At 35.8% G+C, this 19,343-nt stretch overlaps 1 protein-coding gene across 1 annotated transcript in view; it reads left to right on the top strand.

Annotated features, from left to right (window-relative positions):
• Positions 1-19,121, top strand: part of PGR (progesterone receptor) — a 33,844-nt gene extending 14,723 nt beyond the window's left edge. Inside the window, exons 4-8 of the mRNA XM_042023758.1 lie at positions 7,087-7,389; positions 8,809-8,953; positions 12,330-12,460; positions 15,526-15,683; positions 17,113-19,121. Of these exons, the coding sequence (XP_041879692.1) occupies positions 7,087-7,389; positions 8,809-8,953; positions 12,330-12,460; positions 15,526-15,683; positions 17,113-17,268 (893 nt within the window). The 3' untranslated portion in view covers positions 17,269-19,121. The remainder of the gene's footprint in view (positions 1-7,086; positions 7,390-8,808; positions 8,954-12,329; positions 12,461-15,525; positions 15,684-17,112) is intronic.
• Positions 19,122-19,343: the final 222 nt, after the last annotated feature.

Raw genomic sequence — 19,343 nt, 5'->3', positions numbered from 1 at the left:
TATTTATTAATAATTTTGGATCAGATAATTTGATTTAGGTAAAAAATAAAGAAGCAGATTCAAATTGACACTAAAATCAGGAATCAGTACGGTCCCTTTCTCTTTTCTATTATGCTGTCCATCATTGCTTTGAGTACATGTCAAAATTGTATCCTTCTGTTCCACAAGAGAGGGCCAGGCAGTGGTTGCACCAATACTACAGACTTTGCATACCAGATGCTTGGAAATCCCATCTTTGTATTAGTTCTTTCTCTAACAGATTTGGGCTTTTTTTGCATATCATGAAATGAAATTGAGCACTGTGCATTTGAATACCCACAGGGAGAAAATGGTGTATGATCAGGTAGTCACACAGCAAGTTTTGCTGTGCTAACAGGCGGGAATTATGTTTATTTTTCCTTGTATTTTATTCATATTTTGGATCAGCACGAAGCTTGAAAATACATGGCTTACACTATAAAAAATGGCTATATAAAAATGATAGAAAGAATATGTTCCTAAAGGGAGTTAAAAAAAAATTAAAAGGGAAGGACAAAAAGCTGCTTTATTTCCAATATAATCTATTTTAGCACATCAAAGCCCTCTGTCTATCTGTCTGCCTCTCTCCCCCTCTCCCCTGCGTTCCCTCCCCCACATTTAAGTATTGTTTTTTTATCCCTGAAGGAAGAGCTGGCACTATATACTGTACATCATTTCCTTATCTTGCTGATCAGCATTCATTCATAATTTAAAACATATATATAGTTTTCCGACTTATAGTTTGCACAGTTCTGTGTTTCCAGCTGCTGTAAGCTGAATGCAAGCTCCATGGAGCTGGAGTGTTCTGCACACACGGCCATTGTGTCATTCTTACATGGTCAGTCAGTGCCACCTCTCAGTAAAAAAAAAGAAATGGAGCTGACAAGCACGTTGGTGCCACTGGGCTGAGGGGAGAGGGACAAAAGGAGAACATGTCTTTGGATCCTTCTCAGATTGAAGTGGTGTTTTAAAGCTGGAGTAGCAGTGCAGTAGAGAAACAGTACTACTACAAAGGCAGAACCTAAAGCATTGTTTGCCCAGCATTGGAAGAGGAGAAAGCCAAGGAGGCAGAGATCCAGAGTAGGCTGTGGAAAATACAGAGTAAGAATGAAGACTCAGGAAAAGATGTAGTGCCTGCCTTTTAAAATTTGGGAGAACATGCAAGGTTTGATCAATTTGATCTTTAAAATATATAGCTGCCCAAGGCAAGGGGCTTAGACTAGATGATCTTTAGATCCCTTCCAATCCAAACCATTCTATAATTCTAATGGGCATAAATTAATACAGATAAAAATTAATTCCTGGCTGTGAATTTTACACAGCTGAGAGTTTGATGATTATCTGACCTGAATTTTCATTTATGATACCCTGCATAACACCAACAACTAAACCCCATGTGTTTCAACATCACAGGCAGCAGTTTGAACAAGCAGAAGAGTGTGAGATGGCTCACTATCATTGTCTAGTCCTTTTGCTTCAGCATTGTTTCTGCATAGTAATGCTACATAGGAAAAGTCGCCAGCAGGCTTGACTCCATTCTACATTTTGTGTGCATTTATGGATGCTAGTTTTTTAACAGGGTTGTTTAATATATACATTTTTCTCTGGGTGTAGGTACTAGAAACAGGAAAATTTGGACACTTTTAGCAGCCATATTGATGAGATGGTAGGTCCTCATTAGTGTATCCTCTTATCAAGATGTTATGTCCTCCTACAAAACCTGAGGATGAAGGTGCTCTGACTTTTACTTTATTACTATCAGGTATGAATAGAGTAAAATCTTCATCTTTCTCATCACCTTTTTCGATCACCTTTTTTCTCAGCTATTACAAAGCAAGCGTAAATATTCTCTTTATATTTAATGCTAGATTGTTTTATCTAGCTAGTTTGTTGTGTTGCTTAGTCTTCTCCTAAGTATACCTAATCAAAGCTCTCTCCCATTATTTGAGAAGTCAGTGCAGTCTAGTTTCTCTAGTTCTTAGAGGGACATGGCATCTCATCAGATCTCTGCACTGATATCCCCACCTACACCATCTTCTGGAAAGAAGTAATCTGTCAGCAAATAGAAAGTAGAAGAGAACAGCTGGGCAATGGAAAAAAGGAAATATTGAGTGGAGCTGTGACTGTGGCATCTCTATTTTTTTTTTGTCAGCTGCCTCAGGTTAAGTGTACTATTTCAGGTGCTCTTAGTGATGTCAAGAGTTCTGGGGAGATTAGGAAGCTAATTGTTTTATGCAGGCTGAAATTGAGTGCTTAATACTGAACGAAGAAGAAAAGACAAATGTAGACCAAAAATGAAGAAAACTGGAGTGAAATTATACTATTAGTAAATGAAGATTTAAAATTCAAACTACAAATAAAATCTCAAGGTAGACTGTTAATCATAACAATCTTTCTATGGTTATTGCTACCCTTCTTCCTTTTGCTCATCTGCCATTTCTTATTATTCCTTTGTTGTATCACATGAGCAATGTTTCCTACTCATGACTTGATGTGCTGATCAACTCAGTATGATTCATATATGGAGTCCTGCAGGGCTTGGATAATTTTCCAAAGTGATCAAAGGGCTGTGAAGCCTGTCATATGAGGAAAGGCTAAACATGACCCAGCAGTGTGCCCAGGTGCCCAAGAAGGCCAATGGCATCCTGGTTTATACCAAGAATAGCGTTGCAACCAGGATTAGGGCAGTGATTGTCCTTCTGTACTCGGCACTGGTGAGGCCACATCTCGAGTCCCTCTCGAGTCATCTCTAGTTCTGGGTCCCTCACTTCAAGAAGGACACTGAGGTGCTGGAGCATGTCCAGAGAAGGCCAACGGAGTGGGGGAAGGGTCTTGAACATAAATTCTGTAAGGAGCAGCTGAGGGACCCAGGGTTGTTTAGCCTGGAGAAAAGGAGGTTCAGGAGGGACCTTCTCACTCTCTACAACTCCCTGAAAGGAGACTGTAGCAAGATGGGGGTCGGCATCTTCTCCCAGGGAATGTGCAACAGGATGAGAGGACATGGCCTCAACCTGTGCCACGGGAATTTCAGCTTGGACATCAGGAGGAAATTCTTCGCAGATAGGGTTGTTAAACTTTGGAATGGGCTGCCCAGAGAGGTGATAGTCACCATCCCTGGAGGTGTTTAAAGACAGTCTGGATGTGGCACTTGGTGCTCTAGTTGACAAGGTGGTGATGCATCAAAGTTTGGACTCAATGGTCTTGGATGTCTTTTCCAACCTAAATGATTCTGTGGTTCTCTGATTCTTTAACTGGGTTTGTCCAGCCTTAAGAAAAGAAGGCCTAGGGGACACCTTATCACTGTGTTCCACTATTTAGAGGATGACTGCAAAGAAGATGGAAACTCCCTTTTTACAAGCAGTCACATGGAAAAGGCAAGGGATAAGTTACTCCTGGGGAGATTCTAATTGGACTCAAGAGGAAAATATTTCACAATGAGAAAAATTACCCATTGGCATTATCTATCAAGAGAAGTGGGGGACTCCCCACTGTTGAACACTTTTAAGATTCGGCTGGACAAGGTGCTGGGTCATCTTGTCAAGTCTGTGCTTTTGCCAAGGAAGGTTGAACTGGATAGTCCTTGAGGTCCTTCCCATCCTGGAATTCTGTGATTCTGTGAGAAATGTCCATACACAAATTTCCAATTCTTGGAACAAATTAAATACTTAGAGACATCCTTGAGCAGTTTAAATGAATCGGAATCGGCAGTACTTTAAATCTCTTCTTGTGTTTATGGCCTGTATAGGTCAAGATTTTTGTGCATTTTGTGATTTCTGCCATTTAGAACTTAAGATGGATATATTTTTGTTCCTTTACCTCTGATACTTAGTTTCTTAATGCTGGCCTTGAGTTAAATGCAGAGCTGCTATTTTGCTTAATTAACATGAGAAATACTATGATTTTACAGGATATTAATGATAAGGTTCCAAAAATTACTATATTAATTAAATTAAACTTACTTCTTAGAGAATACACATTGAATGTCACTGAGTGGCAACCATATAGGTAAGAGTGTAATATTTTATTACACAGACTACAGTTCCATTTCTCAACCCTAAATTCAAAACAATTTCAAACTCCTGAAATGTTTTAAAAGAAATTGTAAGTCTGTTGTAAGTAATTTATAGACTAGCAACAAATAGCTTCAGAAATTTATTTCCCTATGTGGGCTATTTCCTCTTTCTTAATCTTTAGAAGGAAAGTATCAATAAAAACATGCTTTTCATAGTACCATATTTGTCATTCTCTGTGAAAGTGTTAATTGTCTTTGAGTATTATAACCTCATAACTTGAGACATTAATCTATCCCCTTTCTAATCTTAAACCTAATAGGATAGCAGGTAGCTGGATCAGGTCCTGGAATAAACAAGTACTCAACTCTTTTATTTATTATGAGTGAATTTGTAATTTTCCCAGGCTGATTATCACAGATTCCTTGTTCAGCTGTATTGATAAATTATTGTGGTCTTCATTGTTTCAGTCAGCTTTCAGTCTGCAGTGCAGTGATTACATGCAGAAAAGGGTGAATTTATTTTCCAGGTAATATTTTCTGAGGTAGGATCAAAGAGTTTATTAAAACTGAGATGTGTTACTTCTGCTTTGCTGCTTTGTTTCTTTATGTTGTATACACCCCCCTTAAGGTGTGCATTGCTTGTTTTTCTACACAAAACCTGAGAGCATAGTGACCTTAAAGTAAGGGTCATAGTGTTCTGTCAAGAATAATACATCATCTATGCTTTTCACCTCATTACAGGGTAAGGGGAAGGGTAGTGAGATGTTAGACTTCTACTGGAAACCCAGTCCTTTTAATATAAAATGTCTACCATCAGTAATGTCTGATTGTCAGCATGATTCTGCATACCTAGTTGCAAAAATATTAAATTACAGAATTAGGTAGTAAGGAGAAAATCATAATATACTTGATAGTGAGATTAAATAGACTTTATTTTTTTTATTTTTAGAACACAAACACTGTAAACATAGTGTTCATATTACATTCAGAGTAATCAAGGGTAGGGGAACAGTGAGTACTAAAAAACTGCTTGAGTGGTTGGCTATCTTGAAATGAAGTAATGAAAATGTTACAAAAAAAGTGTGTGCTGTTTAAATATGCACAGACAGGTTTTAGTATTAAGAAAAGTAGTTATCAGAGTGGATTCGTATTATTTACCCATTACAGAACTAAGTGGAGACATTTATTTATCTTACAGCACAAACTTACCTGGGTATTTTGTAAAGAGCAAATGAAAAACTAAGCTATTGTGAAATCTCTCATTTTCCTTATGTCCTTAAGAGTTTTTATTAATTTGACATGGTCTCCTTATTGTAGATGGGAAAGTTTGCTGTGAGTTATTAATAGTCAACTCTCCAGTAGATAGGTAACAAGTGGACTTGTTCTGCTGGTGGCTGTTAAGCAACATAATTAGCAATAAACACATAAGCAATTCTGCAAACCAGTGTGACATTAATTCTGATACATTTAGTCACTTGGAAACATGGGTACTTATTAACTACTAACATTTCCATGTGATAAGCATTCTGTTTGGTTTCTTTCTTTACTTGTTCTCTGAACTGTAAAAGTATCTGAAGCCATTATTTCTGAAAATACCTGAAATCATTATTTATGAACTATCAAATGCATTGTTCCTTCTCTTTTCCTTCATGCCTACACAATACTTAGTGGGAAATTCCCAGCATGTCTACAACTATGTATAGTTTTGTTATGACAGAAATTGGCTCCGGGTCTTTTGGCATAATAAATTGTCTATTCTTTTGTGGTTTTTTGTTTTGCTTTTTTTTTTCTTGGTTCAGCTGTAACATAAGATGTAACTTTGTGTTTGGTTCTTTAGTAAGAAATCTCTAATCAGAAATATTTTTGTTCTTACCACAAATGATAAAATGAGCATATGATTGTTAGGGCACTTGACACTAAACTAATTAAACCCATGGTTAAGTTATGGGAACATGACCCCTGATCTCACTGCATGATGAGTGTTACTGTTTTTGCCACCACCCCCATGTCTCTTTCTGTCCCACTGTCATGTAAATCAGACCCTAAATGTCAGTATCTTTATTGCATTTTTTGGCCCTTTTTTCCCTAAGCCAAACTTGTATGGCAGAACTAATGATCTAGAAGGGTTTTCATCACCTTTGAGGATCTATTTAAAACAAATGTATTCCATGTAGTCACTTCTGCACGGATATGCCTTTTTGTTGAAACTTGTAATATGTCACTGAGGGTCATTGTCTTTGAGCCTCTGAAGGTTTGGTTTTCTGTGTCTATAGGGTGCACTGCCAGAGTGTTTCCATGAAAGAAATTTGAAGAGTTGCTACCTAGAGCTGTATATATTTCCGTAGCCATACCACAAGTATCTGTGCTTATTTTGGGAAAGCAGTTCAGCTATTAATTTGTTTTAGTCAGTGTTTTTCATACCACTGCAGTATGGAAATAACAATTGCAAATTCTGAGAAAGAGAAATTATGCTTTAGAAAGTGAAGTGTTTTCTAAGTGTTGACATCTGGTTTTACAGTATTTGTGGGTCTTTCACTCATCCCCTGGCCATCAAAACAGGGTTCAGACATGAGATGAAATGCTTTTAGGGAACTGGAGGAAAGGAGTTTCTGCGTGTAGTAATTAATTGTGTAGTAATTAATTACTAAAATTTTTGGTTTGGGGTATTAGAGAGTAAAAGAAGCAGCATACTTAATTGACATTAAATAGAAACTGAATTGTAGAGCCAGCTGGCTCAGCTGTTGGCGTATGACAGAACAGTGGGAATTGAACCAGAAAACACTTTATGAGGTTACTGTAACCTAGAATTCATGACAGTAATTTTAATGGGTGGGTGCTGTTCATTCCTTAGTGAAGGGAGTATGATACAGAGGGAGAAGCTCTTAGGAATTTTCCATGATTATTTCTCAATTACATAAATAGTCAAAAAATAGAAAACTTATTTTGAAGACAGTTCTAGTTTCCTTGTATAGATTAAGAGTGTAATCCAACACTAGTGGGAAATATTAGTGTTACTGGTTAATTCTTTTTAACAGATCAACAATTTCCTTTTTCAGGTCGAAAATTGAAAAAGTTTAACAAAATTAAGGTTGTGAGAACGTTAGATGTTGCACTCCAGCAGCCAGCAACTCTTCAAGATGAGAGCCAGTCTCTAACCCAGAGGCTGTCCTTTTCTCCAAATCAAGAAATACAGTTTCTTCCTCCAATGATAAGTGTTTTACGAGGCATTGAGCCAGAAGTTGTCTATGCTGGTTATGACAATACAAAACCTGAAACACCAAGTTCCTTGCTGACCAGTCTGAATCATCTTTGTGAGAGGCAACTTCTTTGTGTAGTCAAGTGGTCTAAATTGCTACCAGGTAATACCATTTCTTATAAGTAGTGAATTGTAGTTAAACAAATATTTCATTGGAGAAGCAGTCTAAAGATAATATTATTGACTGCCTGTTAATTAATTCTTTACAAATTCCAAAATTATTAAGCTTCCACTTATCAGATAATGTAACTAATCAAATACATTTTAATAGGGAGGCACATTTGAAGGAATCCATTCAAATATTTAGATTTACTCCAGGAAACCACAGGAGCTCAGAGAGTTCCTATATGTGATTGTTATAGAAGCCTTTCTACCCCAACCCCTCTTACTCTATTATTTATTCATTTATTAATGTGGCAGTGAGATGCTGGTTCTCTCAGATATAAAAAAGGTTGTATTTCTGCTTCTGATTTATTCTTATTATTACTAGAATGACGTCTTGAAAGTAACAAAGAAAAATTTTAACAAATAGTAGCAATTAGAACTAAGCAGCTCACAAACACTGCTAATGAGAAGTAACTAAATTTATGAAGATCCATGACTGGATTAAAAAAGAAATCCATGTGATGTAAGTATGGGTGCTCTATGGTGATAGAGATCAACCTGGTCACCCTTCTATATATAGAAATCAATATACTGAGCAGAAAGCCTGGAAAATACAGTTTAATGTGAGCTCAGTGTGACACTTCGCTGCTGCAGGAAGCAATAGTCTCTATCACTGTTCTTCCCATTGCAGTTGGCACTTACCAGACCTCTTGGGTGAATTGATTCATCTCACTAAATGAGAAGAAACCTTTTTTTTTAACCCTCTGTAGTTTTCTGATGTCTTCATGAACTGAACCAGTTCACTGAAGAGTAGCATGAGTGCCAAAGTTTGCTTGAAGGAGGTAACAGGACCTCGTGATGTAGAACAGGAGCACTGCTTTCAGTGGCAGAAAGCTGTTAGTTTGACTCAGATAATTTGTGGCAATCTTTAAATTTATCAAACAGCGAAAGTTATCAAACACAAGCACACAACTGAATATGATTCTCTTTAGCTGAATGCAAGAAAGGTATTTATATAAGGATGTTTTTGTATGACAGCTGCATCTCATGTTAAGAAGAGTGATGTTCAAGCTATCGATATTAAATGAGAGTTGATTACAGTGATCATGTTACAAACTGTCATATTTTTACCAAAGGAAAATGAGATGCATCCCTATTCTTTGAAACAGTCATTTTTGCAAAAATAAATTTTGGTTTTAACATTTCAAAATACTGGATGAGAACAAAAAGACAAGAGGTTAACTATCAAAGTGAGACAGGCAGTTATTACCTAAATATCTGAGAGCTACATCCCCAAAACCTCTTGTTTTTCTAGGTGTTCTCAGTTTGGTAGCTCAGATTTGTAATCTCAAAATACCTACTTAGCTGCTGTCTAAATGAGAATGATGAAATATTGTATCTTTAATTTCATTTCCAGGTTTTCGGAATTTGCACATCGATGATCAGATAACCCTTATCCAGTATTCCTGGATGAGTCTAATGGTTTTTGCAATGGGGTGGAGATCATACAAACATGTCAGTGGTCAGATGTTGTATTTTGCACCAGATCTAATCCTAAATGAGTAAGTAGAATGCTCTTGTATTATATGAATAACGTTTTGAACTTTTATGTGCCAATGGTAATGTGACTCCACTGAGGTCAAGATTTCATTCACTACTTGTTCTGTTTCAAAATTAACAGCAAAATCCTCTGACCATATCAAAGTTCAGTAACTTTGGGAAGGGTTTTGTGGGAACCCCAACTATTCTGTGTACACTCTCTAGCAAAAGCAGTTCAAATAGTATTTTAATTATCTAAGGGAAAAATCATAATAGTAAATAAAATAATAATGATGTCAGAAGATTTACTTCATCTGAACTGGACTCAAATTAATGTTTACTAAATGGAACTGTGATTTTTTGGTTTTGGTTTTTTTTTTTTTTTTTGGGTGGTTTTCACAAATAGTTTGCATATAACCTACATTCTCATTTGTGACACTTTTTGATAAAAATGATTATCTAAAGTGCATTTCTTGTTAGAAAAGTGCATTTGTTGTTAGAAAATGGTAAAAAAAATTTCACCAAGAAGGAATTTCAATATCAAGGAAAAATTACATGAGACTGCGCTTTTCTGCTGGGGAGGGGAAGGGGCTTTTTGGCTTGAATTTTCCTTCACTATGCTGTTTAATTTAGATAACCATCATTTCAGTCTTTGTCAGTTTTCCAGATCTGCAAATTAATATTCTCAGACTTGGAATTTTATATTCTTTGGTTATAGGGAGATTGCCAGTAACAGTAAAATGTAGTTTAATCCCTATATTTATCTTTCCTTAATACATTTTTCTTAGTTATTTTTTTTCTTAAAATCCTAAAAGAACTGCTATGATGCAAGTTGAAAGTAAAACAGGTGTTTTTTAAGACATACTGTTTAAGGATTGAGAGGTGGATTTGCAGAAGATTTAGACACCTGATTTTAAAATATATAGACATGCAAGATCTTCCCAGTGAAATTCTTATAGAAGATATTCAGTAGAGCTGGCCCTATTGCTCCTGACCTTTTCCAGATGATTGTAAATCACTGTGAGGTTGTTGAGTAATGAATTCTCTCTTCTCCCATTTGTCTTAGTTGTGCTGTACAAATTGAAATACTTAGAAGTGATGAGATTGAAAGAACTTCTGACTGTCTTCTTGTCCCAGCATAGTCTGATACATTTTATGGTTGCATTCAGAAGAAACATAGATTGAGATGGGTTTATGCAGTAATGTTATGTCTTAGAGTATCACGCCACTTGTGGACCACTCCTGGCACCTTGTGAAGAGGACCTTAAGTACTTTGCTTTAGAATAGGGTTGCGATTTATGAACCCAGATTATAATCCACCAGAAACAGCTTCTTATTGTCAGCTCAAGAACATCTACACTGGTTGCTGACAACATATTCCTCTCTTGGTTATAGAACATGTCCTCAGGGTCATACTAGAGATGTTATAAACAAAGAGATATAAAAGGTGACTGATGCACTGAATTGTAGCTGCAACAATTTATTGGGAAATAAGTTAGCTTTTAGATCAGTAAAATGTAAACAACTTTGTTGTCTACAATGATATGTAAGCTTGTACTTTCATGTTCGCTTTAAGCAAAGGTAACTGCTGAACACTGCCAAAAAAGTTAACTGTCCTGGTCATGCATCCCCATGACTTTAGCTAAGCTGGACCAAACACTCTCTGGCTGCACTGTCTAACAGATAAGAACTTTGTATGCCTGAGAATTACCCCAGAAAAAGCCATTCATTAGCAGGTGGTGGTGATCCCTGACATGACTCACCACATAGGAGTTCAGGCACTAATGCCAGAATCACAGGAGTGTGTGCCTAGAGGTAGAAAGAGATAATGGAAATTCCTTCTGCAGGGTCATCACACACCATAGTTGTTTCATAATTACCATGGGACCACAATCCAAAGCTTGTGTCACAGCCAAGCTGTCATATAGTGAACGGAGTTGTTATTCTTCTCAGGAAGGACGTGTTTCGTAGCATCAATTTCAGACCAAGAAAGCCGGGAGTGTTAGTTTGACAAAGATTTCATAGTGTTAACACCCTACAAAGACTTCCTGTTGCTCGCATTTTGCAGTGTCTAAAAACGTGGGTAAGAACAGCATTTAAGCTGCTAACCCTGAAAGCTGCTATTGCTCTTCATACATAATAATTAGGAAAAGATGCTACCAGAAAGTATTAGAAAGGAAGGTTTAAAGTAGATGTAGAAACAAGCCCATTCAGGTCTAATACATTAAATTTCTATGTTTATGTCATTTAAAAGCTGGTACAAGATATCAGATATTGAACAACAGTGAAATAATTTTCATTCAAGATAACAGTAGTGCTTTAAATAACAACAACAACAACAAAATTAATGCATTGAAAAAAGTCTCTTTTTAATGGAAAATATCTTCTGTTTTGATTGCTGAGGTTACTATCTGCAGTCAGGTTATAAGGCTGATCTGAACCCCGTAGCAGGTGGGGGAGGAAAACTTAATCTTCCCGTTGTTGTTGTACCTAATTCATCAGGATTGGGATGCAACCTTTTAAAATTAGTCCAAGTTACTGGATCATCAGGTTAATGTGGAGTGAATTCAGTCTAGATTAGAAACTTTGTAATGCTATTGTTGCAGTCATTTCAGTTGAAAATACTCTCCTAATAAATATATGCAATCATATATACTCAGTATACCAATATCACAAAGAGAAAAGCAGTATTGAAGTGCTGCAAAAAACCCTGCAGTTTTATGTATTTCCTGTGTGATTTGTTCTGTTACTTCTGTGGGAGTTTAGGAGAGGTTGTATTAATGTCTCTGTTTACTTGGCATGTAACATTTTTAACTGTTTCTTTAGTGTCATGGCATGCTACAAAATAATATCATTGCTACTAGAAGTACCAGGCTAGGGTTGCTACAAAGTATTTTGTTGAAGCGGTTTTTGCCGAAGCTGAGAGCAAGTTTTCCATAGGCTTTCAGGTTTGTCTTCAGTTCTATGCTTTGAAATCTTTACAGAGATGCAAGAATCTATCAACATCTAAAATAAAATAGTATTTTTTTGTATTTTTATGATTTGGGTATTTTTTTCATTTGCGTATTTTTATCATTTGGGTATTTTTAATTAATAAACTCCCAGCACTTTTGGTGATTAGCATTAAGTTTTGATATTCTCCAAGTTTTGGTTTTTTTCTGGGCACCAGTAACAGATTAAACATTCAAAATAATAGCACATCCATTACAATTAAAAAAACTAGCATTGAAATAAAAAATTCAGAAAATTGTGTATGTGTATAGTCTCATCTTTTAATTTTTGTAATGTGATAATTAAACTGCTAACAAGACCTTTCTTTCAAGCAGTTAGGACTGGAGTCATTCTTTGTCTCTGTTTTCATGTTTTTTAATTTATTTTTTTACCTTTTCTGGGTGTAAGACAGAGGATGAAAGAATCATCATTCTATTCCCTGTGTCTATCCATGTGGCAACTCCCACAGGAATTTGTCAGACTTCAAGTTAGTCAAGAAGAGTTCCTATGTATGAAAGCGCTGTTACTTCTCAACACAAGTAGGTTCTTTTATTTCTTTGTAACACATCACTACTAAAAGAGTTTTAAGCCGTGCTGTTTAACTTGACAATCACTAAGCTTTCTGGCTTAACAAATGGAAGTGTCCTAGGATGAATGTTAATATTCCAAGTCTTAAAAATATTTTTTTCAAATATTTATAAAGAACAAAGAATTTGTGATTCATTGTTGGTTTTATTGTGTATAAAGACATGAGGGAAATGTTGGATCCCTTTTGACATATGGCTATTTCAAAACAACTGTGCAGTATTTCTGCCTGGAAACATCAGTTCAAGTGACTCGACACAGATTTAAAAATCCCCAACTGAATCAAAACAACCTAAAAAGTATTAGAATGTATTTAAAAATATTTAATAAATTATCAGGACTGAGAGCTTTATCTTGACCAAGATCTTAAAGCACGTTTGCTCAAAAGAATTAGGGAAGTGGGCATGACAAACAATACTAGCATTTATTCAATTTTTTATAGTTATAAATAGGTGAAGTTTAGCACAGATATAAACAAATGGAAATGTTTTTCTTTGGTTTGTTTCTCTGGAAACAAAATCCGTGGTCACTTTTAATCACACGCATCTTTTAAAGAATGCAGCATGCAGCTGCGTTCCACTTTACATAGGAAATGTGGTAGCTGATGAACTTATCTTCCAAAACCTTCTTTGAAATACCAAAATTTACATCTTCTGAGGCCATAATTTTTAGTTATGAATCCCCAAATAAAAAGTTTTAAAATTATACAGATGCTGTTAGAAATGAGAATTAGCACTTCTGAAAAATATAGTTGAAAGTATGTAAAAGTTTGGTTCTCAGCACACGATGGAGTCAGAGGAGAGATGTGCAAATTCTGCATAACCTGCTTCTTGGTTTTACAAAGTTTAAGTAATTGATGAGGAATTAAATTTAGTCCCTCTCAATCTGTACTTGGCTGGTATTTGCATAAACCCATTCTTTAAAAAGAAACTGGTCTCAGCAGAGAATAAGTTTAAAAATATTAAATTTAGCTCATATGAACATAGAAATTACTAAAAGAATAGCAAAATACCATACACTCTGCTGAAGCAGTAATGTAGATAAAAATTCCTCTCTGATATAACTCCAGTTTCTTTGTTAGAATGTGTATGTATTCCTATTTTAAATGTTTTCCATCTTGTTTTCATCATAAATAAACTCCCTTGTGTATCATCTGGAATTTCAGTTAAATTTAGATAAATTTGTGGTATTTCAGCTATCTCTGTCCCAGAAAGTTCATATCAAATTCAGAAAAGCATTACAATTGTTGGTCCAATCCTTCTCATTTCTGAGTGCATCAATTTAACAGAATTCATCAAGTTGCTGTTTATCAACTGCGCTGCACTCAGAAACTATTTTTTTAAGATGACGTGTTTATGCATATGCAAGAAATTACTTAAAAAAAAAGGAAGTATTTCTACCTGTTCTGATAAATTTTGCTTTTTGTTCTCTCCTGCATTTATTGTCTTATAGGAAAAAACAATTTGTCAGATCTTTGGGAAAAGGAACACACCTAACAGTTGTTGCTGAGACATTTAGTAAACATTTGGTACTGTATAAATATAATTCCATGAAAGTATTTTCAAAAAGCCATATAACTTCATTGTTGTTCTAAAGTGTTTTTTTTTAAGATTAATTTTATTTTAGTCATGATATTCATCTTAATCCTCTTCAAATGTGAAAGTACAGCCATTTCAGGCTTTTGTATACTAACAGTAAATCAAGTCTAATCCTTTAGTTTCTCACTGTGTCTTCCGTTCATTTTATTATTTAGATGAACTGGTTTTGACTTTTTTAGGTAATTGCAAAGAAACAGTAATTTGTATTAAACTGTCAGTCTCAACACATTTCTAATTCTGAATGCACCCCCAGCCTAAGTTGTAACATTATATTTGATTTTACAGTTTTTTCTTTGAGTTGGCTGAGGCTTAAATGTAATGCTTTCCAGACTTCTGATTTAAAGGAATTTCTAAATCTTGTTGCATAAGATTTCTGCTCAGTTCGTGCCACTGAATAAAAGCATCCTCATTCTTTACATATGATCAGGGGAAGGGAACAGCTGTTTAAATTGTATTTGTCCATGTAAGTTTTCACTCAAATGGATAGCTTAGAGGAATTTTTTGTTTTTAGGCAGGAATGTGACTGTCTTTTTGCAGAATTTTGCAGGGGAAACAGGCCATTCATTGATGGAAAATACCTTTTAAATTAATTTGCAGGGGAAGTATAAAGACTTAATTGCTGGTTTAGAGATGTAAGTCATCTAACCCTAAACTCCATGAGAGTCACTTTATATGAAAACATTCTTTAGTTCTCTATAAAGCTGCTGTTAAGAAATGTCCAAAACCATACAGGCTTTGAAAATTAAGGTATTCTTTTCCCATGACACTATCTTATCATTAGCAGCCACTTACAGGTTCATTTCTTGATGTTCTCTCCATGTCCTCATTTTGATCCTCACACCTGACCTTTTAGAGAAGAGGGAGTTCAACTTCAATTTCTCCTCCTTGCTAATTTTTCTAAAAAGCTGTTCACCTTTAAGACTCTGATCTGTTCTGCTAAGAGAAGGAGGTTCAAACAGGAGGCCTGAGCCCTGGCAGCTTTACTGTCTGCACTACTTTAGAGTTGTTAGTTCATTCTTTGACTCCATTTTGAAGCACTCCAGCTAGATCTCTCTACCATAAATTTGCCGTGAAGAAGGCAGACCCTCAGCAGTGTACACATAAGTCAGTCCATAACGTATTTCCTCAAAGGCAGGAGTGGTTCTTTTAGGCATAATTTTTTTTCCCAGCAAACACCTATAACTGAAGCTTAGGGATATTTCTAGACATAGGCAATTAGCAAAATGAGCTGATTGTTCCTGGTATATCCTTTTAACTAATTGTTTCACTCTTTCTGGAGTAACTCTTGAATGGGAAGAAGTACCTGGCACATAATAATGCATTGCACTGTACAGCATGAAATACTTTAAATTTTTCCTTTACTTTAAATTTTTTTCATTGCCTTCAGAGTAAATTGTAGCCCAACTGTTATTTGTTTTTAGTTCCTTTGGAAGGTCTAAGAAGTCAAAGCCAATTTGATGAGATGAGAACCAGTTACATCAGAGAACTGGTGAAGGCAATTGGTTTGCGCCAGAAAGGCGTTGTGGCCAACTCACAGCGTTTCTATCAACTTACAAAACTGATGGATTCCATGCATGATGTAAGTTTGTGTGTTAGTGTGCTTTGCTTTTTATGTAAGAAGGAACTGGTATTTCTTAAAATTAATTTTATGGAAGGGAGTAGTCAGCGTTGCTAAACAGCAGAAGAAAACAACAACATATTTTTCCTTTATTGTATATATTTGTGTGAATATATGGCTATATATTCAGCATCTGTGTATGTATTGTGCACATATTTTATGGCATACAATATGGAAGTATTTGTGAAACATGCATTAGAGTGCTACCATTTTGTTTCATTTTTGTGTAACATAACCAGTACAGTTGTGGGCTTTGGTAGGGGTGGTGTGTAGGTGTGTGTGAGCACGTGTGTATTTGTTCAGGAAAATAATGTGAGGAACAGGCAATTCAAGTTGCAAAGTCAGATTACTTAGCTAAGAATTACTGAAAGGCAACCAAGATTGGCTTTGCAACCTTAGTACAACTGGTTTTATGTGTATATTCTCTACCACTTTTTCAGTATCTGTCTATGTTTGGGAATTGAGTAATCTTTTAGAATTCTAGATACCAAGCACTTTTGAGCTTGATGTTGGTTGTGAGGAGCTTGCAGGGAGTTCAAGGTGGACAGGATCTTTGCATCTTTATATTCTTCAGAACTCAGCAAATCTGCATTTTATTTTAAATCAATCTCTTCATTTCAAATGCATACAGTAAAATAATCTGTGAGGGAGAGAAAGAGGGAGAGGCTTGCTGCAAAATAGCAAAGTGATATTTGGTCCATAGAGTATCTTCGTTCAAGTCCTGTTTCAGGTCAGGCTGGTAAAGTGATGGGAGATACAAGGAAAAGAAAAATCATCAGACTGGAGAGATTCTGTGATGTTAAAGCCTAGGGTAGCAGAAAGAGTACAATATTTGACAACATAATGGTCACTGGTCTGAAATAAAAATTGGAACATCTCAGAGGGGCTAGAAGAGATGTAAAAGTCACATGTTGAGCAGTTGCTTTCAAGGAATGAGAGTCTGTGGAGTTCAATGTTTGCAGCATACAGGGATATGATCATAATGAAAACCATGTCCAAGCTCACAGGTAAGCAGTAAATGCTGTCCCTCAGAGCACTGTTTAAATAACATGTAGTGGCCAAAGCACTGACTCTTGCCTTGAGTGTGAGAATAAGATGAAATGTTGAATGCTTGCGAAGCAGTTGCCATTGTTCATCGCATATGTCATGAGTGAGGGTGATACTGCTTGGTAATATTAGTGAAGCAGTGGTTTTATATAACATGCCATAGCTATGTGTATGATTTTTGTCATTAATAGGGAATGACAAGTACCCTCATTATTGATTCAAGAAATGACAGGTATAGAATGATGTCAGCTGATGAATGTATGAGATAAATGATTGACAGCATGTTTCTGTGGCTGCATTACTGTTAGCCTGATTGATCATGTTTGTATTTTATTAAATCCAGCTGGTGAAACAGCTCCATCTCTTCTGTCTGAACACATTTCTCCAGTCCCGTGCACTGAGCGTTGAATTCCCTGAGATGATGTCAGAGGTGATTGCTGCCCAGCTACCGAAGATTCTAGCAGGGATGGTGAAACCTCTTCTCTTTCACAAGAAGTGAAATGTCTTTTCTCTTATCATAGAGATGATATCTGCGTCATTTTTTGTTTGTTTATTTTGGTCAAGATTTTGCAATGTCAGGACTTCAGCATATTTGACATACTTACCCTGCCGACTGCTTTATACCTGTGACATACAAAAGCCATTCAAGCTTGATGTACATATTGTGAGCTCCTGATTCCTTAATTGCAAAAATCACAACAGTCATAAGAAATGTTTTGTAAACTTGTCTAAGCTGCTTTTTAGATATACATATGAATGACAATGAATAGACTTTCCAGATTTCTAACAACAGTTATACATTTTTCTTACACATTGCATGCTCTTGAATTTCTGGTATGACATGGTGCAAAATTTTTACTTTAGTATATTGTGTGCGTGGGTACATGTGGGCATGTGCATAATATAAGATTTTGGAGGAATTAAAATAAATATTGCCCACATTTTCTTACAGATATTTCACTTTTTATTACTGCAATGCCATAATGAGTAACTGAAGTGCTAGGCATAGAGAATACATTCATAATCTCATCTGTGTCATGTTGCATTGAAACTCTAAGTCCAGCATACTGTTTTCTGCAGCATTTGGTGGAGCTCTTCTTCAAAAATCAGAAAGTTTAGGAAAATTACAGTGTGTATTATACCAGAAGTAATGTGTATGCAAATCCACTAAGCTTTGGTTTGTGTTATTTTTCCTTAAAAGTTCAGCACTTACTAAAGCTAAATCACTTAGCTGTAATCTTAAATTCATCAACTCTTACATTCTGTATTTCAGAAGCTTTAAATAGAGATGTTTTCACTGACTGCAACTCTTAATAATCTTAATGTTTTGAATTCCAATGCTGAACACAAAATCAGCCATTAGCATCAAATTATAGTGACGTTAGATGCAAAAAGAAGTGGAAAATATGACTGCAAACATTTTGATACACATCAGACTCATTTCAGTATAATTTAGTGGAGCTACATATTTTGTATTTTAAAAGCATACCATTATAATTGAGGTAACTGCAAAAAGGAATTGGACTAAATTAGCTTTATACCTTCAGGAAGAATGATATGTTTTACCATAGAAATGAATATTCAACTGAAAAATTATAATGTAGTGTTGTTTGTTCCTATGATATGGTTATGAAGGAATTCATGCATATAAGGCAGCAAATTGTAGATATATTCAAACAACAGACGAACAGATAAACCTTAAGAAGAATTTATGAGTCCATTAAAATACGCTAAATTTTGCCAGTTGCTAGAAATGATACGTAAATGTAGGAAATGGTGAGTCTTGTTTGGGTACTTCTGGCCCTACGCTTTTGCTTTTGCCCATGACTTGTTAGATGCCCCCACTGTGTGCCTGCGTCCTGCTGGTGGTGTGTAGCTTGGTCTGTACAGACATATCCTTGTCACATGAAACAAGGCCCCTGGGATGTAAGTTCAGTATCCCCAGCTAAATCAGGGTGTCCCTCACTAAAAGGGTAAGTGATGTTGCTAATTGGTAAAAATTACGTCTTGGTTCTTGAAAAATTTGTGGACAACTGACAAGTACAGGTATGTCTAAGGGTGTTCTTATAGGTCAAAATTTCCTAAAGCCAACCAAGAAGAAGCTACCTTACAGCTGGGAATAAAAATATTTTTTGTATTCCCCACATAGTAGTACAAAACCCACTAGAGCTGGTGCAAATATGTGACCCTAGAAAAGTGGTATAGACAAACTTTTGTGCTAGTTGACTAGGTTTGTCATCTCTAACTGCTCAGGCAAGCAATGTCTTTCATATTCAATACAGTCTGACTTTTAACTGTGATCCTTAAAGCAATTATGTTTTAATAAATAGCACAAAATTCTTTATTTCTACATCCTGAAGTTTTATTTTCTTTATTTTGTGTTTGCATTTAGTAAATGTGATGCTCAGTAAAGAAGTCCATTTCATCCATTCCACTTTCATGTAACAACAGTACTTCCATGCATTCTTTTGGAATTTAAGTATTGCCACATGATTTACCGCTGAGAAAGCAGACCATCTACTGGTTACTGTTTAGATTAAACTGATAACAGAAACTTCCCACACTAAAAATTAC

Source organism: Corvus kubaryi, unplaced genomic scaffold (assembly GCF_017639235.1).
Source record: "Corvus kubaryi isolate FWS band 111438036 unplaced genomic scaffold, C.kubaryi_AGA036_p1.0 37256, whole genome shotgun sequence".
In the NCBI taxonomy this organism is placed as follows: Eukaryota; Metazoa; Chordata; class Aves; order Passeriformes; family Corvidae; genus Corvus; species Corvus kubaryi.
The sequence above is the reverse complement of the archived record's forward strand: the minus strand, read 5'-3'. Positions and strand labels throughout refer to the sequence as shown.